We start from the raw sequence: 26,794 nt of genomic DNA, 5'->3' as shown, positions 1-26,794 counted from the left end.
GCTGAGAAGTGTAACATAATTTAGACAAAAATTTTAAAAACTAATTTACTTTAAGTTTTAACTAGGATATTTCCCAGAAAGTACAACCAAAACTTCTCTGATAAAAAACCATTTAAGTAACTCGAATATATAAAACAGAACCAGTAAGACATTGGCTTGTTCATTTATTGCTGGCTTAGCAGTCTTAACTGCGCTCTGCACCCTTCCATTCAAATTGCAATGAGAACGCAGGTTTAAATTTCATTACTAGAGCATATTAGAAAGGAATGTTTCAAGTGAAGCCAGATTAGACAGTCAGGAAAGAGGGAGGAGTTAATGTTGTATTTTATTCCCAAAGCCTCACAGTGCCTGCCACCCAAAGTTGCTCTACATCATCTAACTATGAACAGTAAGGTAGGCACAGACCAAGCAGTTGGTAATACAGCTTGGCACGCAGACACCGGACGAGAGAGACTGCAGCAAGGGTTTCACGTGATCGTGTGTAATGTTCGTCCACACCTTAGTCTTCGACTTGGGGCTGCCGCCATTCTGCCCTTCTTCAGAAGCATCATCTCCTCGGCCAGAATTCAACCACCTTGTCTTCTCTCGCTGCTGTTTCTGAAAACTATGCCGCAGAGGAGAACAAGTGCCCGAGTCCCCATCGCTAGCAAAAGAATACCCCGTGACACTAGCAGGGATTTCCACATCACTGTATTTTTTAGATTTCTCTCTCAAAGCAGGGCATCGATAGGGGTAGCCAGTTCTGTAACCCTGAGGAAACACCATAGCAGAACACTGTCAACATGGCCTCAAAACCTACCCGTTAAACAAATTTACTGACAGCCATTATGGAAACATTTATACATGCATGCCAAGTTCTGCCCTTGAGTATCTTTGCCATTTTGGTGATCTGAGTTCACACAAATACATCAAATTACGAAACATGCTTTGAAGCACTTTAATTATATTGGCATGCCCATGAGTGAATCAGTATTATGTCAGTCTAAAGCTCCTTTGAACGAAACAAGTACAATTTGCATTTAAGAGTAATAAATATGTAGTAGAACATATGTCCAAGTCTCAGTTCTTCTCTTCTATGATGTAAAAACACAAGGCATCCAAGTGACCACTTGTAAACTGGGCAATGCCAATTGAAAAAAACAGATCAGGAGGAGGGCTGGGACTATCAGACTCCGTTAAAGAACACTTGTGCCTGCCCACCTTCAGTAGACTCTTCTCCAGATGCCCCTGTCACCTGAGGTGCAGTAGGTGGCTACCACGGAAAAGGGCCTCTTTGGTGGTGACCCTCTAATTATTATCTACTTGCATACCATCACCAGTGTGCATTACTGAATCCTCCCACTAGGGAAGTTCATCTGGTGTGTATGCTAATGTCATTTCAGAAACAGGAGAAAACCTTATTTGTCGAAGCTTTTTAGTTGTTTAAATTTAATCTGGTTTATTTTTTTCTCTTTTAGAATTATATTGCTTTGTTTCTGTTGTGTTTTTAAATAATCACCCTGGAATATTGTTTGAAGGGTGTGTTAGACATTTAAAAAACCCATAAATAATAATAATGCTGAATTACTGCAAGTCTACAGCCATCTTGTTTTGTTCTTGCTATAAAGGAGATCAGGGTACAGTACAGTTAAGGACGAGCCTCTTGGCAGCTGCCATTGGAAATGGAGCTCCACAACCGACTCCTGGCATTCTCAGAAAGTGCTTTTCTTCCTAGACTTATTTGTCCTTTAATTATGTACATTGTCTAAACAGAAATGAAACCCTTGAGACCATTAGCATATGTTACAAGATCTTTCTGATGTTAAAAATCAGTTGAATAGTAGATTTTTCTCTTACCAAATTATCAAGCATTCGCATAAGAGCTTCAAATTCCTGCTCTCCAGTCTGCCATTTTGGGTAAGATGCTGTGCCCTCCCCTGCTAGAGGCTCATGACCACGAGACTTAGCCTTGTATTTTCCAGGGTCCAAGAGCACTAAGTTGTCTGCCCCCCCTGCACTGGCCAGAGTACGTACCTTTAAATAATCAAAACAGATAAAAGTTTCTGTGATAAGGAATAAATCAAACATATTTCAATGTCCAATCAATAATTATGCTAAATGTTTCATTACAATGTCTCTAATCAAAGTGCCATTTAATAATAGCAATAATATTTTTTTTATTTATATGCCACATCTGGCTGGGTTTTAAAGATAAAACTACTAATCCAATAAATTTAATTCAACATTACCATTCATTTACAGTGCTAAAATAAAAACCTGCCATATAGTTTCAGCAAATAAATCTTTTCATTACACTGTCTGCTATATGCATTACCAGCCTGAGTTTTTTAAAACTGATGAAGATAAATAAATAAATAATAAGGTTAAAAAATAAAAAAAAAACAATTTAGCATGCTTACTTGGATCTCACAAGCAACGACCAAATTATGAATATAGTAGAAAGCCTCTTCCACGCTTTCTCCAACAGATACCAAACCATGATTTCTGAGTATGAGAACCTTGGAGAAGAGATAAAGAAAGAAAGTGATGCACAAGTAAGAAGAAAAACAAAACAGACTTTCTGCTTGCCTTTTGCGCCTTAGATGATGTTTGGAGACTGACCTTGCTTTTGGGGCCCAGATTCTTCTGAATCAACACTTTCTCCTCCTCATCTACAAGAATCCCATGGTAATCATGATAGGTTACTTCCCCAAGGGACAGTGCCTCTGGAGAGATTGGCAAGAGACCACTTTTCATTGCTGACACCTAAGAAGATGACAACAGGTTTCATAAATAGACATTTACGAAGAAAAAGAAATTCTTGGCAGAAGGATGGCAGTATGGAGAAAGGCTCCTCCTTCAGGGCTAGGAAGGCAGTCTCCAAATTTCACTGCCAGAAGAGGCACTGCTCTCATCAACCCCTAAACCAGGTTTGGGGAATCTTTGGCCCTCCAGATGTTGAAGAACTACAACTCCAATCACCCCTTGCTATTGGCCATACTTACTAGGGTTGATGGGAGTTATAGTTAACAAAATCTGGAGGGTCAAGGTTCCCCATGCCTACCTTAGACAAACTCTAAAAATGAACAAAACCTGACCTAAGGAGGCAAAATATGAAACTGAAGAACCTCCAGTGGGATGAAATAGAAATACCGCAAACTTTGCAGGCCCACGCACAATGAAGCAGAGAGAGGAAGTAGGAAATAGACAGGAGCTAGTTCCTCAGATAAAATAAGATCAAAACTTTGTCTATTACAAGAAAGGGGCACCAATTTGAAGCCATGCTGATTTGGATAGGGATCAGGTTCCACACCTTACATGTGCACCTGCTATGTTAGCTGTGCAGCTACATACACCTGCCAATGAGACCTGCAAAGGGCTGGCCACTTCTGGATCTGGCTCTCTGCCCCAAAGTGGTTCCTCACCCTTGTCCTAATGGAATAAAACATATCTGTGGTAGACAGAACACACAGAGAGACTCTGTTCCACTTAATTATGTAAGCAGACAACTCCATTTACCGACCTACAGAAAGTTGGTAAGGTACAGGGCAGCATACCTGCCCTCCTGAATAACAGAAATTAAGCAGTTAGTATAGATCAGGCATGTCCAACAGGTAGATCACTGGATGTCTGTGGTAGATCACTGGTAGATCCCCCAAACCCCCCAAAAATGGGCCTTCCTCCTTCCTAAAAAAAAGCTCAACAGCTTTGACCTGAACCCTCAAAAAGGGGGTAGTTCACTGCCAGTTTTTAACTCTGTGAGTAGATCGCAGTCTCTTGGGAGTTGGCCACCCCGGTATAGATTTTCCATTTCTCTCCTCAGATAGAAGAGGACAGCTAACATAGGAATGTAAAAAACAAATGCACCCCAGGATGTAAACCCTAATTTCATTAATCCTCTAAGACAGATTCTTTTGAGGTGCATTGTCCTCTGCAGAACACAACTTCCAAAGGCCCCACCGGATGAAGCAAATGTGTCAATTTTTCCTAGAAGGCTGTTGTGTTGAAGATTAGGGTGATCTGTTCTTCCCACCCAGGACTGACCAAGAAGACACAGTGTCCTATGCTGGGTGATGCCGTCTTGACCTTCCTACACAGTGCTTTCAAGTTTATCTCCAGAGTAAATGCAAAGAATTTTAAATATGAAAATTTATTTCTCTGAGATACATTTAAGGTTTCTTTTCTCTATTTTAAAAAGGTTTGTAATTTCTACCCCTCAATGCCCCTACTTTTCTGGATTGGGAAATAAGTACCACACATGTTCTTTCTCCTCCTGGACTGGTGCAGTGCAGTACTTTACATGAAATTTCCCCACCACTACACAGCTAGAGGAAGAAGGAACTTCTTACCGCTGCTCCTGCCGGTGTGTGAATATGAACGATGCACTTAATGTCAGGTCGAGCTGCATAAATAGCCGAGTGCAATGTGAAGCCAGCCTGATTAACTCCCAAATTAGTGCTTCCACGATCAACAACATCACCTTGAATATTTATTTTAACCTGGTAACATAAAATAGCATTAATTCTAGAAATGAGCCTACCGTCCTATAGCAGGAGAGAAACAGGCTCAGTATTTTCAAATCTCCCTCAGTGAAAACAAATATAAGATGGATACAAAAGCAGCAGTCACATCAAATAAGGAGAGGAAGAAACCAGTTGATCAGTCGCTCACCAGAGCACCCTACCCACTCTGGGAAGTACCCCCAGGCAAGGGGCTTCTTTCCCTTTGCATTGGGCTTTCACAAGGGGTGAAAGCAGCAGGGAGATGCTGCTGGCAGTTTCTCTTCTTATGGGGAAAACGGCAGGGGGGAGCGTGCCCCTCACTCCCACTGAAAAGGCTTTTACAGGGGTTTATTTTATGCTACTCTTCGAAGGTGTTTACACAAATACATTAGAAATAGTTTGCACTGCAAGCATAGTTCTTTATTATGGTGGAATAGTGGGGGAGGGAAACGAATACCTAATTTTAATCATCAAAATATTTGGGGACAGATAATGAAAAATCACCACCTTCTCCCAATATATCTGAGTGGCTGTGCTGAGCTTGTAGAAAGGTTTGTTAAGATTAGAGGGTTTTTTTAAGAGGCTCAAGATCCATGGAATGACTACAGCCAACTGGAGACTTTACAGACAGATAATATGCTTTTCAGAATTATTTGCATCTTTACAGGTTTTCACATATTCTTTTATTTGATGATGAAAAGAACAGTAATCATGTTGAAAGCAGGATTAAAATGTCATTCATAACACCTCAAACATTTGTGCAATTCAACATTAGAAGGATTTTGCAATTTTTTTAGGAGTTCTTACCATTTTCATATTAACATTATTGGAAAGTTTATTTTTTTTAAAAAAGAAATGTTTAAAAAAACATGTCTTAGGCTGCATTCATGCATGGGGTGTGTATTGCATTAGTGCTTCCGTCCTGACTTCCTAATGTTCTTCTCACACTGCACTTCTCACAGTGCTTATTAAGTTAAATTCACATGAGTTGGTGATGCTGGCTCATGCCCCACAATGCACCTGGATGAATCTGGTCCCTCTCTCAGGCATGTTACTGGACAGATTTGGCAAGTAAGTTCATGTATGAAAAGGCTCAGGTTACTGCACACAGTGAGAGTCGTGGTAAGAGATTGCAGGACTTGAAGGATATCTGCTGGAACTGTGTTTTTGTGTGAAGACTTTTTGAAGAGCTCATCTGAGAAGAAGTTGGAGAACTGCCAGACTTCAGAACTCAGAGAATTCAGTCAAGTTGTTCAGGTCTCCGAACAACTGAACTTAGAACTTGCTAGCGGACTTTGGTTCAAAAGGACTTTGAAGTACAGAACCCTCTCTGGGACCAGAGAGAGAAACGCCTTTGTGTAACCTGTATATAGAATGTGCGTGCCAAGTAAAACAACTCTGCTAAGAACAGCTGTTTTGTGTTGAAGAGCTTAACTGCTTTGCTGAAGCTTCTACGGCACACATACACAGAACAAGATCTATAGGAGGAAGATAAATACACCCCGCATACCACCACGTTGCACTAAATTTCATTCAAGTCAGTAGGTAATGCAGTGTGAAAGGTAGGAAAAATAATCAGGATTCCACCTCTGCTCAACAGCTGATGAGCAGAGATATCAATGCTGGGCTATGCGTGATCAAAAGGGAAAGCTCTTTGCTCAGTATCACACCCACACACCCCAATTCAACCCAACTGTTGAGCAGTTGTGTGTGTTGATGCCCCACAAGCAGCTATCTTTTAAGGAAACAGCTTCTGGTGCATCACCCAGAACCTGCAGGATTGCAGTTGATCCCTGGGATGGGTAGCTGAGGAAAGCCACTAGTGGAACCTCACCCCTATTATCTTGCAGGATCACAGCTGTTATGGGGAGCGGGCAATCCTTGGGGGGGGGGAGATGAGGCTCCACAACTGACCTACTTTAAGGGAAAACCAGTTTCAGAGCCTCTCCTGTAGAGGGGAGGGGCAACGGGGGGGCACAAGGCTTTGCAACCCTTTCCTAAATGAAAGCCCCTTGCAGAGCATCCTGCAGGGCCTCAGTCAGTGCAGAAATTCCACGCTTGCAAGCTGATTGTGTTCTGGAAGCAAGTAACGCTAAAATGAATGCTGAACCTGTGCCGTATTCCACTAGATTTCTAAAAGTGGCTTTTATGTAATATAATGTGTATATAATGTGTATATTAACATTTAGAGAAATGCCAGTAATGAACTGCTGTGTGAATGCAGCACAAATAATTTACCAGCAAAACCAGCACTCTTTGCGTGATCTTATTTGCTGTCTAATATACAGGTTCTGGTCTGTGCAAACTAACATCTTGAAAACTTCCAGAACTTTAGAAACCGGGTTCTCACACTTCCCCATTCCTGTGATGGGGGTGGGGACGGACCCTGAGCTACATAGGAAAGGATGCAGCATCTAGATCTCAAGTGTTCAGCAAACAAGAAAAAGGAATGAGTATAATTTACAAGGAGGTGATCCTAACTCTCTACTTAACTAATTTTAGCTCCCAAAAACACAGGTGGTGAGATGCTGTTCAGGCAGTGGTCAAAGGAAGACTACAGGGTAGTAAAGTGCTTACCGTATTTTTCGCCCCATAGGATGCACTTTTTCCCCTCCAAAAATGAAGGGGAAATGTGTGTGCGTCCTATGGGGAGAATGCAGGCTTTCGCTGAAGCCTGGAGAGCGAGAGGGGTCGGTGCGCACCGACCCCTCTCCCTCTCCAGGCTTCAGGAAGCTATCCGCAAGCCTTGCAAGCCCGGTAGGAGTTCCCGCGGGCTCACAAGGCTTGCGGGCAGCAGCCTGCAGCCCCCGCGAGTGTCCACAAGCCTTGCTCGCCCGGCAGGAGGTCCCGCCGAGCGCGCGAGGCTTGGGGCGGCAGCCTGTCGCCCGAAGCACAAGGAGCCCTCCGGAGGGCTCCCCCTGCTTCGGTCGAGTGTCTGCAAGCCTTGCGCGCCCGGCAGGAGGTCCTGCCGGGTGCGCGAGGCTTGGGGCGGCAGCCTGTCGCCCGAAGCACGAGGAGCCCTCCGGAGGGCTCCCCCTGCTTCGGGCGAGTGTCTGCAAGCCTTGCGCGCCCGGCAGGAGGTCCTGCCGGGTGCGCGAGGCTTGGGGCAGCAGCCCATCGCCCGAAGCACGGGGAGCCCTCCGGAGTGCTCCCCGTGCTTCGGGCAAGTGTCCGCAAGCCTTGTGCGCCCGGCAGGAGGTCCCGCCCGGTGCGCAAGGCTTGGGGCGGCAGCCTGTCGCCCAAAGCACAGGGAGCCCTCCGGAGTGCTCCCCGTGCTTCGGGCGAGTGTCCGCAAGCCTTGCGTGCCCGGCAGGAGGTCCCGCCAAGTGAGCGAGGCTTGGGGCAGCAGCCTGTCGCCCGAAGCACGGGGAGCCCTCCGGAGGGTGCCCCGTGCTTCGGGCAGGTGAGTGCAAGGCTTGGGGTGGCAGCCAGGGCGGGGGGGGGGGAGGAAATATTTTTTTTTATTCATTTCCCCCCCCAAAAAACGAGGTGCGTCCTATGGGCCGGTGCGCCCTATAGGACGAAAAATACGGTACTTGCTCTTACCACATGGGGTCTGCCCACTCAAAGGAAGGGACAAGTGCTATTTCCTAAAGTACTAGAAGTTTTAGATGCTTCTTTGCACAGGCGCACAACTCACTGATATGACTACATAAATAAATACTACAAAGAAATAGCTTCCAAACTGACTATAGGGAAGAACTTGTTACAAATTCAACTTCATTATTATTATTATTATTATTATTATTATTATTTTGAAGATACAGGAAAAAGGAAACATTGTCAAGTCAGCTCATATTAATAATAAAATTATCCCATCGATCTTGATTTAAACATATATATTAATATAAGCAGTCCATTTGTCCAAATGGATGCTCAAACAAGACGGATGATTATAAGATTAAAAGTTTAAAAGTAGAAAGGGCAGAATACCCTTGCACATAAGAGATGGAGTGATTAAATACTACAGTCCCAATCCAAGGTCAGTTGTGACCAAATTATATTGATAGCAACTGGCCTTAAGTTACTAATGACTAACTTGTTCCATTGCCTTTAATAGTGCTTGGTCACATCTAAATGGAGCTGTATTGTGATCCGATGTTCAGGATTCTGATTTGTTTGAACAAAAGAGTCTTTCACTTACCAGACTGGATGCAGTAACTTCACTATAGAGAAGCCCAAAAGGCACAATGAGAAAGTGTTCCTGCTCTGAATTTACTCTGACCTACAAAAAAGACAAAGAAAAAAGAATGAAAACTGAGTATGTAGAAACAAAAAAACATCACTTTAAATAACTGATTTACAAAAAAGACAAAATCTAGAAATTGCAAAATGCATATAATTCAGATGCACTGGAAAAAGTCATTATTACACATATAGTAGTAGTAGTATGTAAAAGTGTATTACCTGCCCTTCACCAACAGCTCTCGGGGCTTGTTACAATTAGAACAGTTAAAACAGATTACAGTTGGGGGAATAGTTTGGGCCCTGACAACACATCTCTTAGATGTGAAAGAGCTTGGGTAAAGAGATGTGTCTTCCGCATTTATACAGTATTATACAGAATAAAAACCATATAAAGAAGCCAGATGCACCACTGTGCAGAGGGCCTTCCATAACTTAGGGTCTCTCCTGGGCTCCCTCCCTCAAGTGAACTTCGGAGAAAGGCAGAACCGCAAGAGGGCCCCCTTTGCTGATCTTAACACCTGGGAGTGTCTGTAAGGAAGGAGGTTGTCTTCCAGATATATGGAGCCTTAGTCATTCAAGATTTTAAAAACGAGTGGGAGCACCTGAAATTAGGCCCAGAAAAGAACTAGCACTGAATGCAACTGTTTTAGAACAGGAGTTGTAAGAATTGTACAAGCGACTTCGGCCAGTAATCTGGTTGCTGCATTTTGGACCAGTTGAGGTTTCAGAATAGCGTTCAAGGGCTGCCCTATGTAGAGTGCATTGCAATAATCCAATCTGGATGTAGCACGGAGTACTATGACCAAGACACCTCTGTCCAAAAAGGGCAGTAGCTGGTGAACCAGCTGTACCTGGAAATAGCCACTCCTAGCCACTGAGGCCACCAGGGCCTCAAGTGACTATGTTGGATCCAGGAGTCTCCCCAAGCAACAAACCTGCTTCTTCCAGGGGAGTGTAACCCCATCTAGAACAGACTGTCTTCCCACCTCCTGGACTTGAGAACTTGGAACATAAGTACATGTAAGAATACAGATACTTTGTTTTCATGATACATGTTGGAACGTCAATGCTTTCACACTCAGACTACCAACATTAGTGACAGTTTAGACCAGACTTTCCCAACCTGGTGCCCTCCAGATGTTAGATTACAGTTCCCATCATCTCTAACCATTGGGTCACACTGGTCTGGCTAATAGAAGTTGTCATCTCTGGGCCATAATGCCTATAGCACAATGACAATTACCAGCTCTGAGAATGAAGGACAGTGAGATTCACGAGAACTGCTCTTAACTCAATTCATAATTCCTATGAAGTTCTAATGAGAAGTGAAGGGACTACAGAAGGGTCCAGAATAGACATGTCACTTAATTTTGAACCTATGAACATTCCCAAAGCAGCCACTATTTACATTTATCCTGCAGTCTCAAATCTAATCAGCAAAACTGGTGTGAACAAGAAGAAAAAACTCTTTGCACACAAGAGAACTCTAACTTCATTCATGAAGGCTGCTGACCCAGTTTCCATCTTCTTCTCTACCTCAATGCCAAGTGGCTAGTTAAGAGATTTCACACAGCCTTTCAGGAGAGTAATTCCAGTTTGTAGGAATTGGGGTAATGGCCAAGTTTCGAAAAACATGCCCAACCCAGCTCCCTTCCTTCACCTGCAGCAATAGACTTAATGAACATGTGGGGGTGAATATGGCTGTGAACTGGAATTCGAGGACCAGCTCATTCTTCCCCCATCAAAGCAGATGGCTTTTAGCCAGCCTTAAATGAAGAGGAAGAGTACTTCTAACTAAATGAACATTTCTAACATACACATCTACCCCCTGCAATACCCCTGAAAAAACATCTATTTCCTGGAATACCCCTGGAAACTAAGTGTCCAGGGTGGGAGACTTTCACCTCCAGGCAATGGACAGGAGTGATTTCATATAAGTATGAAATAGCCTGGGAGGAAAGACACTGGAGAATGTGACAGATCCTCTAAAGTTATCTCCTGTGAGGTAACCCTTGAGGCTTTCACCTTTGAAGTGTTATACCCCTCTCTTACATTTTACACTTAGTTGAGATCAGGGCAGGGTGTGGGTCTGTCACTCACTTGGCCCAGAGGATGAGCCAACAACAAACAGCATCAAGCATATGGTAAAGGACTGCAAGCTTATGCTCTGTCTGGCCAACTAGGAGAAGTCAACGGTGGGAAAGACAAAACTGAACTGCAGCCCCCTCTCAAAGCCTCGTTTCTTTCTAGTTGGGACACTGCCTCCCTCCATCTCTCTCTGTTGCTGGCTCCAGCAGACAGGCCCAAGAAGGGAAAAGTGCCAAACACTTTCCCCATGAATTGCTTCACAAATCACATCTAAGGTATGCTCACAAAAATGTAAAGTGTGAGTAAGACAAATCTGTTTTTGAAAACATGCACATCCTAATATGTTTGGTATTCAGACAGCAGATTTGAGAAAACAATGGTTTGATCAAGAGCAGTCTTTGTGTAGGGACTGCTATTTGTGGAAGGGCTGGCAACCTAGCAAAATTTGCTTCTCACAGAACAGGGAGAAAAAGCTATTTTCACCAATTTTCACCTCCTCCATCACTGTTTGGAGGGCTTCAACTGTTAAGAAAAACCACGAGAGAAAATCAGAAGTCTGGAAACCTCTTCACAATTAAGCTTTATAATAAAATACAAGAGTGACTTCAATTCTTACTACAGCTGTAGCTTAATGCTTATTTGGCACATGAGTAAGCTCATTGTGATGCTATTCATTCTTCTCAAGCATTAATGACATGGGTGCCAATAAATTACTCACAGTATAGACATCTGGAGCACACAGGCCAAATGGTTTCACTTAAGATGTGAAGTTCCAACAGTTATACTAGATTTTTAAAGAGATACAGTAGATGTCCCACTACTTTGTCAATGGAGCATAAAAAAATTGCTTATAGTAAGATAAATACTGTTACTGTTTATTAAATTTCATTTCTATCTAAGGAAACAAGGGTAAACTTTTCCAAAATCTTATTTTAGTATGAAGACTTTTCAAATCTCCATTTTATTGAATTAGTTGGGACATATCAGCAGGCAACCAATATTTCCAAACTGCGGTGTGAATTTCAGTATTAGCATCTTTACCATTTCATCTGTTCTCTTAACCATGAACAGACAACTTCTTAATTTTGGGAAGTGGTGTTAGGGTTATTCTATGGGCACAACTCCAGGACCTAAAGCAATTCAATCCCTTCACGGTCACCCATGGTTTTTAATAAAAACTAGCACTAAAATCATCGCTAGTACAGTATTTAGTATTTATAACCAGGAGCTAGAACATTCACCAACTAAGTAATTTTCTTTAACATAATTTGTATATCCCTTAACTGTAAATAAAACTTCTAAACAGATTACAAAAATATACAACATACAATAAAATAGTTAATAAAGGTCAAAATTAAAACAAGTTTTTTAAACTGCAAAAAAGGTCTCTGAAAGATCCCCTCCCTTCAAGAAGCAATGATATTTTGCCTTCCAAAACATAAATATACAGCAACACACGAAGTTATATGAACTGCATGCAGAAACCCATTTCCCTATCTCCCGCAAATGAAATGAAGACAATTTTCTATTACACCCAGACCCAAAATTGATAAGGGCCACTAGGGGCCAGATAAAAGTTTTGTAAACTGCTATGAGGTATTTTAAAATCAAGCGTTGTATGAAATAAATTAAGTTGTTTCAAACGACTGGACTCCTCCAAAGTTGGTTATTCCTATTCTACCCTAAACAACAAATAAAAAGGAAAAATATAGATATAGATGATTTAATACTCACTGTTATGTGATTGTAAATAAGCTGTGACCACCCAAAGAGGTCAGCTAGTCTGTAGAAGGCTGCCAACTTGCATCTCAACAGTTTCTCGCCCTTGTCGTAAGCAATTGAATCTGAACCCCTGAGATCATTCACAGGGGTCACCATGCCAAGACCTGGGGAAAAGGAAAGACATGCCCAATATGGTTTACATCTCTTAATAACAATGTCTAAATGGTGTGGCCATACTCTCATTCCAACAGGAGGCTAGCACCATATCAAGTCAATTCACAATATGAAATCTGAATCCTTTCAGCTGATGCAAGGCACCACACCCGTTTAATGAGGAACTTCTCTTTTAAAACTGAAATCTACATCTGTTCTCTTTCACTGAAGCATAACAAAACCATTCCAGCACTTATTACAACATCTCCTAATTTCCGAATCTTAATACAATAAATTCTTAAAACAAAATTAGAGCCAGTTCTCACTAAAAGAGTTCTTTCAAAACTGCACTGTTTACATTCAATTTTGGATTAGTCCACACTTAGCTTTGAATTCACCAGCTGCAATCCCTATCCACTCCCAAAATATCTGCTGGAACTCACTCATGTTGAGGGCAGCCATTCCACCGTGAGGTGCTGCTGGGTAGACATTTGGAACGTTTGTCGTCATGAAATCTGCAATCTGCTGTAAAGCCAATAGACCTGTTGGGTTCTTTCCTTTCTTAAATTGTTCCTGGATCATCGATTCCAATTCTTCACAAAATGCCTAACAACAGAATACCATGTTAGACACCGAAATACTGGAGCGCCTCAAGCAAATTGGATTCTCTTAATTCCTCCCTTCCACATCTCTTGTCATTAATGCTTCTCACAGACAGAAGCATCTCTCTAGGAATAATTATTGAGCCTGCTGCTGCTTTTTTGGTGCACTGTCTGAATAAGGGACTTGAGGCAGACGAGACAGACACACAAGTTCTTATCAACATTGTGCCCCATATACTACTGTTATTTAAACCCAGTAGCTTCATAGCAGCTTGACTGCATCCTGGGATCGGGTACTCTCATGGTGAGAAGTGAGGTGTCTGGAAGAGGACTCTCCCTTTGTTTAGGGAAGTGTTCCTCCAGAGAGGCTCACCTTGTGTTTATTTCACTGTATTTTAAGGTGCTAAGCAAAGACTTTTTATTCTCTGAAGTTTTTCAACAGTTAACTATGATTCTTTTTATTGTTGTTGCCAGTTTTATCCAAATTTTGAAATTTTGTTAGTTTCTTGTTCTATTTTATTACTATTGCTTAAGCAGCCCTGAGAATATTTATATTGAAGGATGGCAGAAATATTTCAAAAATAAATAATACATTTCATCGAGAAGCTTTAACCAACTTATTCAACTGAGAATTACTCTTACTGCAAGTTGGCAGCTCAACACAACTGAGGACTGCTTCACACAGAGCAATTTTACTACAGAGACCAAACCTGTGTGCAACGAACGGCACAGATACAGCATTAAGAAGTAAAGTTTACATTTCGATTTGGCTAGATCTTTGTGCTACAAGAACTTGGGGCTTTCTTCTGTATCACCAGATGCTTTTGTCACAGGGTACTGTGTAACCTGTCATTTTCTACATGGAAATTATATTGTACAAGAAAATAATTTTGTATAAAGCAGCCTAGAATTGCTGAAATTCCTGATACCTTAATGACACCAGAGCTAAATGGTTTCACTCCCCCCCCCCCCAGTTTCAGCGGCAATATACTCAGAAAACATGGATGCTTGCTGGAATGAGACCATAGCTGGGATTTATTTATGTCATTCACTAGATTTCTTAGTTGCCTGGGCAATACACAGGATAATTTAAAAATACAATAGAACTGTAAAATGCAAAAGGCTGTTATGATGCTTTCACCAACAGGAAGCCTTTCCCAAGAATATTTAATCGTCAACTGTAATAAATCAGCCTGAACTTGATTGAAACTTGGGATTTGGAGGACTCCAGGGCAACAAAAGTACCTGCCACTGCAAAAAACAAATGAGGAGCTCCTGTGTGCCACAAACATACATAATGTACCTTAAGACACTTTGAATTCTACCACACAACTTAATGCTGCCTTTTTGAGGAAATGTTTAAAAAACTGATTTTTTTTGTTAGCTCTCTTCTAAAGTCATGCCTAAGTATTTATCCTTACTGGGCTTTGAAGGATCATGGAGACTCTCTTCTTCTGTTCCATCATATTGAAATCCTGGCGAAGGTCAGGAGCCATGTTCCTCTCTCGCAAGTACTCTGGGTTATTTTCATCCACTCGATCAAAATACCTCTCTTTATGAGGGGCTGCTGGAGGTGGTGAGGTTACCACCTCTGCTCTAGATTCACCATTCATAGCACCTTTTCAGTGGTTCTATGGCATAAAAATAAATCAAAAGTATTCCAATTAATTCATCTGCTAACGTTTAAATGATTACACTGGCCCCTACCCCTTTTCTCCACTTTATCCTTCAGTGGACATGGAGAGAAATAAAAGTTGTTGAATAAGGAAGCAAAATCAGAACATAAGCATGATCACTGCAGATGGTGACAGCAGCCACAAAATTAAAAGAAGCCTGCTTCTTGGGAGAAAAGCAATGACAAACCTAAACAGCATCTTAAAAAGCAGAGACATCACCTTGCCAACAAAGGTCCGTATAGCTAAAGCTATGGTTTTCCCAGTAGTGATGCATGGAAGTGAGAGCTGGACCATAAAGAAGGCTGATCGCCAAAGAATTTATGCTTTTGAATTCTGGTGCTGGAGGAGACTCTTGAGAGTCCCATGGACTGCAAGAAGATCAACCCTATCCATTCTGAAGGGAATCAGCCCTGAGTGCTCACTGGAGGAACAGAACCTGAAGCTGAGGCTCCAAGACTTTGGCCACCTCATGAGAAGAGAGGACTCCCTGGAAATGACCATGATGTTGGGAAAGATGGAGGGCACAAGGAGAAGGGGATGACAGAGGATGAGATGGTTGGACAGTCTTCTCGAAGCTACCAGCATGAGTTTGACCAAACTGCGGCAGGCAGTGGAAGGCAGGAGTGCCCGGCGTGCTCTGGTCCATGGGGTCACAAAGAGTTGGACACGACTAAACAACAACAACAACAACAACAATACTGGTGTTAAATTGTTTCTATGGTTCAGAGCCCAGCTCCTGCTCTTGAATTCAGCAGGGCTTCTCTCGTTTCCCTCATTCTTAACTATCAAGTCACAGAGGACACAGCTGAATCTCTTTATTAACTTCATTAGACCTATAGGTTTTGTGTTTCATATGTTTATGTTGTAACCCGCCCTGTGATGGTTGCCAGCCTTTGAACAAGTTAGGATTCAAAGCCAATTCAAACAGGGATTTAGGATACTACGTTGCTCCAATATTTCCTGGGCAATTCTTTTCATAACTGCTTATTAAGCCAATAGAATTGTTCAAATTGAGCAATTAACTTTTATGGGTCTTGCAAGGTTCTAGTCTTAGATGTCTAAGAGGCACAGAACAGCTGATACTCCAGAGCAGGGTTTCCCAAACTTGGGTCTCCAGCTGTTTTTGGACTACAGCACCCATCATCCCTGACCACTGGTCCTCCTGCTAGCTTGGGATGATGGGAGTTGTAGTCCAAAAACAGCTAGAGACCCAAGTTGGGAAACCCTGCTCCAGAGCATCAGAGATCCTGCTGGCTTCTGCCAGGTAGAAGGTTGAAAGTGTTTTCCTTTCAACCTTCTGCCTGGCAGAAGCCAGCAGGACCAAAGATGGGGCTTTAAGATGCCATGGATTCAAAGCCTACACAACACCATAAAACATTGTGGCTTACTTCCGGTGGTAGCTTCCAACCTGCTAGGGCAGATTTTGGTGTCTCCAGCACAGCAGGGCTACATACCTCCCACCAGCAGTTCTTCTACCACCCCTCCCCATCAACTTCGGAGGTTTGAGGACTGTGTCCTTAGAACATAGCCACAACACATTACACACTATCATCAGAGTGCACCAGTATCTGAAGAGGGCTTAGAATATGGCTTCTACTTCAGTATTAGAGAAGTTCACAGTGATCAGTGTTATGTAAAACTATGTTGCTGTTACATTTCGAATGGGTTTTTTTTGGTTGTTGTATATATATTGCTGGGGGCGAGGGGTTGAACAGTTTCCTTATTGTCTATCCTTATCATGCTTTCATTTCACTGTGTTCTTTCCATTTTGGACATTTGCAGCTAAATTGAAGGGGAAGCTGGCACCATAACAGGAAGCCAGCAGTCAATAAAAGAAATCAGTTTGTTAGCAGACTGTTCAAAGATCAGAACACGCTCCAATTTAATGAATGGGGTTGGCACCACTGGAGTGCTTTGCGAGGATTAATGCAGACAACCCAGTTCTCAAAGCTCTTATACTGGCAGGAACTGCAAGAAAAAAACCATCACAGAAATATGCAGTGCAGTTGTTTTAAAGATGACATCTCTGTTTTAAATCTGGGACTCAGTTAATTACCAATCCTATTTAAGAGGGTCCTTGTAGATGAGGAAGCCACCATATTAAAATAAAGATGGGAATCCTTGCTTTATTGGCAGAGAACCCATAGGAAAATTAACATAGGAGGGTGTGAGAAATGAGGAATTATGAAAACTTCAGTAATAGCAATATTTTTATTATTTGCACCCTGTCCATCTGACTGGATTGCCCCGGCCACTCGGGCTGCCTTCCGATGTTTTCTAAAAGTCATGTAGTTTTTAATGTCTTTGATATCTGATGAGAGGGTGTTCCACAGGGTGGGCACCACAACTGAAAAGGCTCTCTCCCTGGTTCCCCTGTAACTACTTTTTGCAGTGGGGTAACCTCCAGAAGGCCCTGGGAGCTTGACCTCAGTGTCTAAATGGTGGGGGCGGAGACGCACCTTCAGGTATACATGGCTGAGGCCCTTTAGGGTTTTGAAGGTCAACTCCAACACTTTGAATTGTACTCAGAAATGTTCTGGGAGCCAATGTACATCTTTTAGGACCAGTGTCCCAGCAGCTGCTCCCAGTCACCAGTCCAGTTAGTTGTAGATGGTATCATCCACATACTGATGAACACCCAGCCCAAACCCCAATGATCTTTCCCAGTGGTTTCATAGATATTAAAAATCAAGGGAGAGACAATGGAGCCCTGAGGCACCCCACAAGTGAGCACCCAGGGGTTTGAACACTCATCTCACCCCACCACTTTTTGGACATGGTCCAGGAGGAAGGAGCAGGACCACTGTTTAACAGTGCCCCCCAACTCCCAACCTTCTGAGACGATCCAGGAGGATACTGTGGTCAATAGTTCTGATTAGAAAATGTAATTGGTCTCTCCTATCTGCCCACCCCACCCCACGGTCTTTCAGAGAAACTCCCTAGCTTCCTGTATTTCCAAACCTTTGGAATGTAAGGTAATTAGCACAACCAATTTTAAAGCCTTACTGATCCTCATATTATTGGCTCATTCGTGTTTGCCAGAAATGGAGGAAGTAACACTTTCCAGAACAGAGAGGGGCCGTAACCATAGTGACCTTGGCAAGGGCTGTTGTGGACTGCTATCAATGGAGTTTACTCCCACATTAGTGTGCAAAGGGCTGCAGTGCTAAAAGGAATGTGGTGAGGAGTCAACACTTGTAGCCAGAAACATCTGAAAGAACATTTTAGGACCGAGAGTCTCAAGTGAAGAAAATCTGGCTACATGACTGAGTATCAAACCCTGATTATTAAAAAAAACAGTTTCTCCAAGACCTATTGGCAGAGCACTACAGTGCTTTAGGCTGAAAAACTACTTGACTTACTCCCAGGTAAGTAGATATAAGACTGCAGCTAAAGTGGACTCCAAAGCTTATGAAAATGCACAACAAAAGGACTGTTAATTTTATAATGTGACAGATAATTCCTGCTTAAAAAAAACTTGCCATTCTTCTTTCACATTTGCAATGATTGACAGCGAATTAAAATAGATATGTTACTGGACAAAATACATAAATTAAAAAACTGGAGTTTTAATAAAACTCTTTACCACTATCCCTAAAAAACGTGAAAGAAAAAAAACCACTGAATCACAACTAATTTTGTTTTAAAATATGTTCACATATTCATTAAACTAGAAACATCTGAATACATAACTTCATTAAATCGAATGAATGTATATCTATAAAATACACTGGTGGACAACACAATACCAGTATATACTAGAAATTGATGGTATAATGCTGGAGATTGTTACCCACTCAGTATTTCCTCAGCTGGTGGTAAAAAAGGTAAAGGACCCCTGACAGTTAAGTCCAGTCACAAACGACTCTGGGGTTGTGGTGCTCATCTCACTTTACAGGTCGTGGGAGCCGTTTTCCGGGTCATGTGGCCAGCATGACTAAAACGCTTCTGGCGAAACCAGAGCAGCGCATGGAAACGCCATTTACCTCCCTGCCGGAGCGGCACCTATTCATCTGCTTGCACTTCTGGCGTGCTTTCGAACTGCTAGGTTGGCAGGAGCTGGGACTGAGCAACGGGAACTCACCCCGTTGCAGGGATTTGAACCGCCGACCTTCTGATCAGCAAGCCCAAGAGGCTCAGTTAGACCACAACACCACCTGCGTCCCTTCCTCAGCTGGTAGATGTGTCCTAACATAGTTTTCTGGCAAATAACTTTGGGCTTCATTAGCCAAATTATGGACACATTTTTTATGAATCCCTGCTATTGTATTAATTGGTTATTTGATGGATTCAGATGTCTAATTAGAACATTGATTAGTAGTTCTACCAACACAATTTGTTTTTCTAATGAAGTATTTCTGCCATCACTGCCAGGTGCCTCATTGCAATCCTGGATTTGCATCATGTCAGGGTGGGGGAAGAAGCAAAATAGAAGGCAGGTTTGTAAATGGTGGCTCTAAACAACAGCAGAGGCATGAATAATGGAGAAAATGTAGTGATTTTAAACAATGGCAGAAATGTGAATAGAGTGAGCCGGGGGTGACACCGAGCGTGAAAGTGGGATTGTGCCTTCCCACAATCATGTATTTCACTCTTAGTACAGTATGTTGTCTTCAACATGAAATTCCAGATTCAATGAATTTAGAAATTATTTTATTAACAAGCAAACGTCCATACAAACACAACATCCAGCAACTTCTCTAACTGAACATGCTAGCCGACAGGCTTGCTATTAAGATTCACCTGAAAGATACAATAAAGTACAGTACAGTGGTACCTCAGGTTAAGTACTTAATTCCTTCTGGAGGTCTGTTCTTAACCTGAAACTGTTTTTACCTGAAGCACCACTTTAGCTAAAGGGGCCTCCCGCTGCCGCCGGAGCACAATTTCTGTTCTCATCCTGAAGCAAAGTTCTTAACCTGAGGTACTATTTCTGGGTTAGCGGAGTCTGTAACCTGAAGCGTATGTAACCCGAGGTACCACTGTATATGAGAATGAGGGGGTCAGAAAGAAGGCTACAGAATAGAAAAGAGGCAGTGGCATAGAAATGAAGGCAACCTGTGAGCAAGGCAGAGTTGATAAAAGGGGGAAGGAGGAGTGTGAGTGCAGAGTGGTTGCGGTCTCCACAACGGAATGTCTATGCACTTTTTTGTGCAGTAACATTATTTTTGTTGTTCATTTCTATACCACTTTATATATTAACGAAAAATCTCAAAGCCATTTACAACACACTAAAACATCAAATAAAACAATCCAGAATGAAATAAATTCGAGCTTCAAGGAAAATATGGCAGATCCTTCTCTTAGTGACATTTTGCCTTCCCCATATTTCCTTACCTACTTAATTTATAGAGCTGCCCCACAGAAGAACTATTCTAGGTAGCCAGTGTGGTGAAGTGGTCAGTGTCGGAATAGGACCTGGGAGATCAGGGTCCAAAACCCCACTAAGTCATGAAGCTCACTGAGTGGCTGTGGCCAGTCACAGCCTTATAACCTATCTCACAGGGTCATCGTAGGGATTCACTGAGGAGGGGAATGAACCATGTACTCCTTGGAGAAAAAGGTGGGATATAGATGCATATAAACTCTTATAGAAATGGATCTAAGCTCTTCGGCTCACCTGCTTAAGAAAACTGGAGGGGCCAGCCAGATGGAGATGTCAGCCGCCAATCTGGCATCCAGAGATCTCCACATGTTTACATGCGTGCACATGTATGATTGGCAATAAAATAAGAAAAACCTCTTTTAAGAAAGCCTCTGAATTAAAGAGCATTTGCCCTTCTAAACCAACAGCGTAGATAAAATTTATGCCTTAAGGAGAAAGATCTTCAATTTCTGTAGCATTCTACTTAGGCGTTTTACTTTCAACAAGAGACTGTTTGAAATGCAGCCTCCCTGCGCCTTCAAGCCAAAAGCTCCACCCTGAATGAAGGCCAAGAAAATGATATATTTAAAAACTGACAAAGAAAGAGAAAAGATTACGTTACAAGGCTTATGTTCTTTCCAGACATGGAACATGCATTTTAACACAATACAGATGTGTCAAAGCATTAAGTGTGTACAGTAACATGTAGCCGAAGTTAAGGACAATTATAAAAGTTTCAATTTGAAAAGAACATGGAAAAGTTTCAAGAAAGTAGCCACTGCAATTTTCAAATGGTACTGTGATGAGTATGAAGAGCTGTGTTAAAAAGATCAGAGTCGATAAGTGTATTTGGGGAGGGAGAAGGCTTTTAAACAACCAGTCTAACTTATAGAATAATAAAATAATAAAATTCCTTCCAGTAGCACCTTAGAGACCAACTAAGTTTGTTACTGGTATGAGCTTTTGTGTGCATGCATAAGCTCATACCAATAAGAAGGTGCTCTCTAAGGTGCTACTGAAAGTAATTTTTTTATTTTGTTTCGACTATGGCAGACCAACACGGCTACCTACCTGTAACTTATGCAATAATAGTTTAAACCTGTTAAAGGAGATAGTAATGGAAGACACAGGCCATGTTTGGATAGCACACAAAGCACAGGTTCTCAAGTTCTCCCAACCCCTCCTCCTGTGCAGTAAGGAAGAGGAGTCTGAATTAGGACTGCCATATGTCCAGTTTTTCCTGGACACTTCCTCTTTTTCAGGGGTAAATTTTCTGTCTGGGTAGATTTTTAGAATTTGGCAAAATGTTCAGAATTTTTGTTGCTGTTGTTGAAGTGTGAGAAAGGAGGGAAACACCAGGAATCCGCACCAGCACCTTGCTGTTGTGGGTGGGCAGCGCAGCCCCCACTAAGTCCCCTCCCAGTCTCACACGCGAGCAAGAAAGGTGGGCAGAGGGTAGGTGGAGAACAATGAAGCTGGTGGGCCTCATCCCACCTCACGTTGACTCAGCCAGTTCCTTCCCTTCCCATAATTGGTTCTGCTGCTCTGCCAGTTGTGCCTCACACCTCAATTTACCCTCTCTTCCTGCCATCTCTTTCTCTCCCCACCCCCCAGCTACTGTTAGGATGGAGGTGTGCAAGGCAGTTGGGTAGGAAGGAAAGGGGGGCCATGGACACGGAGCAATGGATCCAAACTACAAGAAAGAAGATTCCACCTAAACATTAGGAAGAACTTCCTGACAGTAAGAGCTGTTCGACAGTGGAATTTGCTGCCAAGGAGTGTGGTGGAGTCTCCTTCTTGGGAGGCCTTTAAGCAGAGGCTTGGCAACCATATGTCAGGAGTGCTCTGATGGTGTTTCCTGCTTGGCAGGGGGTTGGACTCGATGGCCCTTGTGGTCTCTTCCAACTCTACGATTCTATGATACCATCCACTGCTCTATCTGATGGCATTCAAGTTAAAACGAAGAGCGCCCCTGAGCCTCAGGCAACAGATGAGCAGCTGCCTGCTGCAAGACCGCATGCAATCTTATGCAGAGGGGGCTACATGGTGCAAAAGTAACTGCTCCATTGTCTATTGTCTGGGCGCTATAATAGTGCACTAAAGTGGCAGTGTAGAAGTGGCTGTCAAATGTATCAGATGACTTGCAGCCTTTTTGAATAAGCTCTGCTGTTTTTTAGCCCGGGGTGCGGTGAAAACAAATAGTTGTGGCCTCTTAAGCAATAAGCAGTTGTTCAACAAGATCTTATCTACAAAGTGCATCTGAAAGTGACACACCATGAGGTATTTGCTAATATTTGTACCAATATAGGAGTTTCATATAGGGTACCAATTGTTTGTATTATTTTATTGTTGAAAGTTAAGAACATTGCTATTAGCAATATATCACAGCTTCTATAGCCTACGTATAGTAGGGGCATTTAAAATGAGAGTAGTCATAGCAATCCATAGTTAAAAGTATAAGCCGGCAAATGTGTCCTTTGTTTTGCTCTTCAAAATATGACAACCCAAAATGCTTTCATGCTTTGTTAACTACAGCTTGCCATGCCATCCACACCTGCAACTAGTAACAAACTCAGTTTAAACAAGCCAGCTTTAGAAGTCATCATTAGCTAGTTTCAAATTAAACTGTTACTGTTCAGGTTTTGCAAAATCACATGTCAATGTGGTGTCAGGCCCTGAATGCTCTGGCAGGGGAATGAGGTGAAAGGAGGTTTTTAAGTTTTGCTATTGATAGTTCAAATTTTTAAAAAGCTGTGGACATAGGAGAAACAGAGCCTTTCACTCTGTTGAACAGGAATACCCAACATGCTGCCCTTCAGATGTTGCTGGACTACAACACCTATCACACCTGGCCACAGAGCAGACGGGCCAATCCAGTCAGATGGGTGGGGTACAATAAATAAATAATTATTATTACTGGCCTCTGCTGGGGTGGATGGGAGTTGCAGTCCAATGGAGGAAACACACTGGCAACCCTTACTGTAGGATAATGCTTGCTCAGTTCTCTTAGCTATTAATTGAAGCAAGCAAGCATCCAAAGCTTAAAAACAAGGCTTCTTTCTAAGGACACCACACCCAGGGCCCTGCCTAAAGATTTTAATTTTTTTTAATGGAACATCTGGCTGTACAATGAAGCAAAGTGCCTAATCTCAAGCTGACCGCCACCTAGAACGCCTTTGCTGTGGGTGCTCCTGCAAAGTGAACTAAAACAGGTGGCTACTAGGAAGAGGGCCTCCTTGGTGCTGACATTCTGGTAAAAAAAACAAACCACACACATAAAAACCCTCCCCAGAAAGGCTCATCTACCGCCTTCTTTTGGCCACAGATGAAGATTTCATTCCCCCACTGTAAATGCTAACTACCAAAAGCCTGGTGCCCAAAAGCTAATAATGGTGCCAGTTTACTACATACAGGAAAGAATAATTGCTGTAAGTTATTTTAGTTAATTATTCTAATCAAATATGTTTCAAAGATTACTATAGTTAAAAAGCAGACTACACATTAAAAAGAAAACACTTAAGAATGCTAATACAGGTTGGGTATAAACCACAAACTAACCCAGTTCAATTAGGAACCAAGAGATTTCCTCCACTAATCCAGGGGATAGCAGAGTTGATCTATGCTGGTGTTACCGGCTAATAGCTTCTTTGTACGCTGAGCAGTCTCTCCACTCAGTTTCTGCATGTCAGCCACCTATGGTCAGGTCCACTCTCTTACCTTCTGTAGGGCAGAATGCAGTATTATGCATGAAATATTTGAAAAATAGAGTAGTTATGTTATTCAGGGGCCCTTTTCTAAATGTCCCCCATTTTAGAGATATAACAGTTGGCTATTAATATCATTTGGCTATCTCCACATAGAAATAACTGCAGCCCTAGGATTCGTTTAGCTTCTGGCAGTGCAACATCAACTGCCCAACACCTAAAGGAGCTCCTGTTCCTCTCCCTGGAAATAAACCCAATAAGCCATTTTCCAGCTTCACAACTGCCAGGGTCCCTGCCTTCAGTTCCACAAGTTTCATTTGGGAGGTATGTGTGCCTGTGCAGAAAACATACCAATTGAATTATATGGAATTCAAACTGCAACGCAATTAAAAAGCAACAAAAAGACAATTAAAAACCTCACCACATATAGCACAGCACATTACAACTGATACAACAGGCAGAAAAACCAGTTCAAGTCTTTAAAGTGTCTATGTTTATGCAGCTAAACACCACCGCTTATAAGCAACCAGAAGGAACCTGAAGCCTCAGAGTCGAGGAACGAAGTATTCGACTGGGTGGTGGTGGAAAGAAACAGCCCCAAAGTAACTCAAAGACCAAAATGTTCAGAGTCTGAGAAGTGGAGGAATCCTTAAAAGTGGGAAAGGGAGAAGATAAAAATATAAACTAGTACAGTACATGGAACAAGAAGACGAGTTCTGTACGTGCAGAGGAATGTGAGTACACAGTACAGACAAGCATCTCATTCTCTAGATGGAACACTTCCATTATTTTTAAAATGTCCTCGGGCATAGATGCATTGCAAGCAGTCATCAGTGGACAAATAAAGCAGTTAATGTTCTGGGCTTGGGGACAAGCGCAGTCACCCACTCCCCCACTAAATAAAAGGAGAGGTAAGAGATGCACCTGGAGAGAAGCACCGGAAACGAAGCATGCCTCAGTGAGCACTGGATGCTGAGCAACTGTGGGAGGCGGGAAAGGGGGGGAATGGAACAATTGAAGGGCCCGATCCCTAATTCCAAGGTTCGGGGGGGGGGTGTCCACCACCGTTTCTAACATAGCATGCTACAATGCATCCAAAGCAGGCCCACCCATGCAGTGTTGCCACGCTGACTTGGGAGACCCCCGAGATCTGCAGAAGCACACAAATTCTTTTAGCAAACGGGGGGGGGGGGGGAGAGGCTGTAGCTGCTGCCGCCGCCGCTTGATCCAGGAGTGCAGGGCCTGCTCTGCAGGCACTTAAGCAGTTTCCCAACCATAAGGGCCCAGTGGGGGCCCCAGCTCTGGGGAAACGGACGCGGGACACAGCTGCGGAAAGTGGCGGGCCAGCCCCCTCCTCCTCCTCTTCCTGCGGGGAGGCTCCCCCCCCTCTCGCCTGAAAACACGCCAGCTGGAAGAAATCCCCACCCCCACGGCAGAGTATTCAATCTGCTGCTGGGGGGGGGGGGACGGACAAAAGAAGGGGTTGGGCAGGGGGCCGCGCCACGGAAAAGGCGGGCTACAAACATAACGGCAATAACGGCGCCCGGACTCTAGAGCATCTGCCGCCGCCAGAAGGGCTTCGCTCGTCGAGCGGCGGCGGCCCCGTCTTGAGGGGGGGGTCGCTGCAGAAGAGAGGCCGCTCCACCCCCTGCATTGGACGCGACCCGAGCCTGCGGGGCTCCCTCGGCGCGCCGGGGGGGGGGCAGAGATCCCGCACAGACAACGAGCATTTCTTGGTGGGGAGGGAGGGAGGGAGGCTGGGAGGAGTCACCTGTCGAGCAGCGGAGCGGGCGCCCCCCCCTCACCACAAGCCCCGGACGAGGCGACGCCGGAGAAGGGTCGGCACGGGGCAAGGGGAGGGGGCGCCCCCCCTCACCACAAGCCCCGGCCGGGGGGGCGGCAGCTCGCTCCCTCCCTCCCTCCCTGAGGGGCCGCCCCCTCCCGAGCCCCAGGGGAGGCGAGGACGCGGCGAGGCCGGCGGGCTCTTCTTTACCTCCCTCCCCTGAAGACGAGGAAGCGGCCGCAGCCCCGGACGGATCCGCCACAGACGCGCCTTTCGCAGCCGAGCCGAGCCGACCCCAGACGCCGCCGCCGCCGCCTCCCCTCCGCCGCGCCAGGGTGCGGCTTTGAAGGGTCCGCAGGCCAATAAGCGCGGCAATCATTGGAGCGCGCCCGCGTCCCGAGCAAGCCGCCTGCTCATTGGCCGCTCCTGCGGGGAAAAGGCCCGCCCACCCGCCTTCTGGGATCGTAGACTTAGAAAGGAAGACTAGGGAGTCCGCGCTCTGCTGCGGAGATGCCCCGGGTCCTTTCGGGGGCCATTTCCCAGAGCGGGAGGCGACAAAGGGAAGAACCCGGGATTTTTAATCCGGCGCAGCAGCTTCTCGCCCACGCCTTCAGACGAAATGTTGACGTGAAGGCGGAATTTTATTTTATTTTATTTAAAGAAACGAACTACCTCCTTAAACGTTGTTTTTTCAAAGTAATACCCAGCAATTAAAGTGCAAGCACAGGCGGTGGGTGGGTAACACTCTGCAGCCTAATGCAGTGCCGTGGAAGCTGTGTCTAAAAATGGATTTTACAAAGCCAAACACAAAAACAATAAAGGAGGCATACTAACAGAAAAGAAACACCTCGTATTCCCTATGCAGTGGAAGTTAGTAACAGTAGCAGAATTTATTACCCTCTCTTCACCCTAAGGTCCCAGGGGTTACAACAATCAATCAATTAATGTTATTTTCATTGTTATTATTAGAAACAACTTTAAAACAATTTACGATCACAGAATAAGGTGTGTCTTACAAAATATACACCCTAA

At 43.7% G+C, this 26,794-nt stretch overlaps 1 protein-coding gene across 10 annotated transcripts in view; it reads right to left on the bottom strand.

Annotated features, from left to right (window-relative positions):
* ADD1 (adducin 1) overlaps positions 1-26,153 on the bottom strand; it is a 48,375-nt gene extending 22,222 nt beyond the window's left edge. For 4 of the 10 annotated variants that reach the window (XM_083460669.1, XM_083460662.1, XM_083460671.1 and 1 more), the window contains exons 1-10: positions 25,973-26,147; positions 14,656-14,865; positions 13,076-13,238; positions 12,492-12,643; positions 8,626-8,706; positions 4,329-4,478; positions 2,602-2,745; positions 2,400-2,498; positions 1,837-2,013; positions 406-750 (exon numbers count right to left, since the gene is read on the bottom strand). In XM_083460669.1, coding sequence (XP_083316795.1) covers positions 406-750; positions 1,837-2,013; positions 2,400-2,498; positions 2,602-2,745; positions 4,329-4,478; positions 8,626-8,706; positions 12,492-12,643; positions 13,076-13,238; positions 14,656-14,847 — 1,503 coding nt within the window. In that variant the 5' untranslated portion in view covers positions 14,848-14,865; positions 25,973-26,147. Of the gene's footprint in view, positions 1-405; positions 751-1,836; positions 2,014-2,399; positions 2,499-2,601; positions 2,746-4,328; positions 4,479-8,625; positions 8,707-12,491; positions 12,644-13,075; positions 13,239-14,655; positions 14,866-25,750; positions 25,881-25,972 lie in introns of those variants that run through there. The other 6 variants (XM_083460670.1, XM_083460665.1, XM_083460663.1 and 3 more) reach the window with 4 other exon arrangements.
* Positions 26,154-26,794: the final 641 nt, after the last annotated feature.

Source organism: Podarcis liolepis (assembly GCF_965112155.1).
Source record: "Podarcis liolepis genome assembly, chromosome: 9".
Taxonomy (NCBI): Eukaryota; Metazoa; Chordata; class Lepidosauria; order Squamata; family Lacertidae; genus Podarcis; species Podarcis liolepis.
Note: the sequence above shows the minus strand (reverse complement) of the source record. Positions and strands in the feature narration are given on the sequence as shown.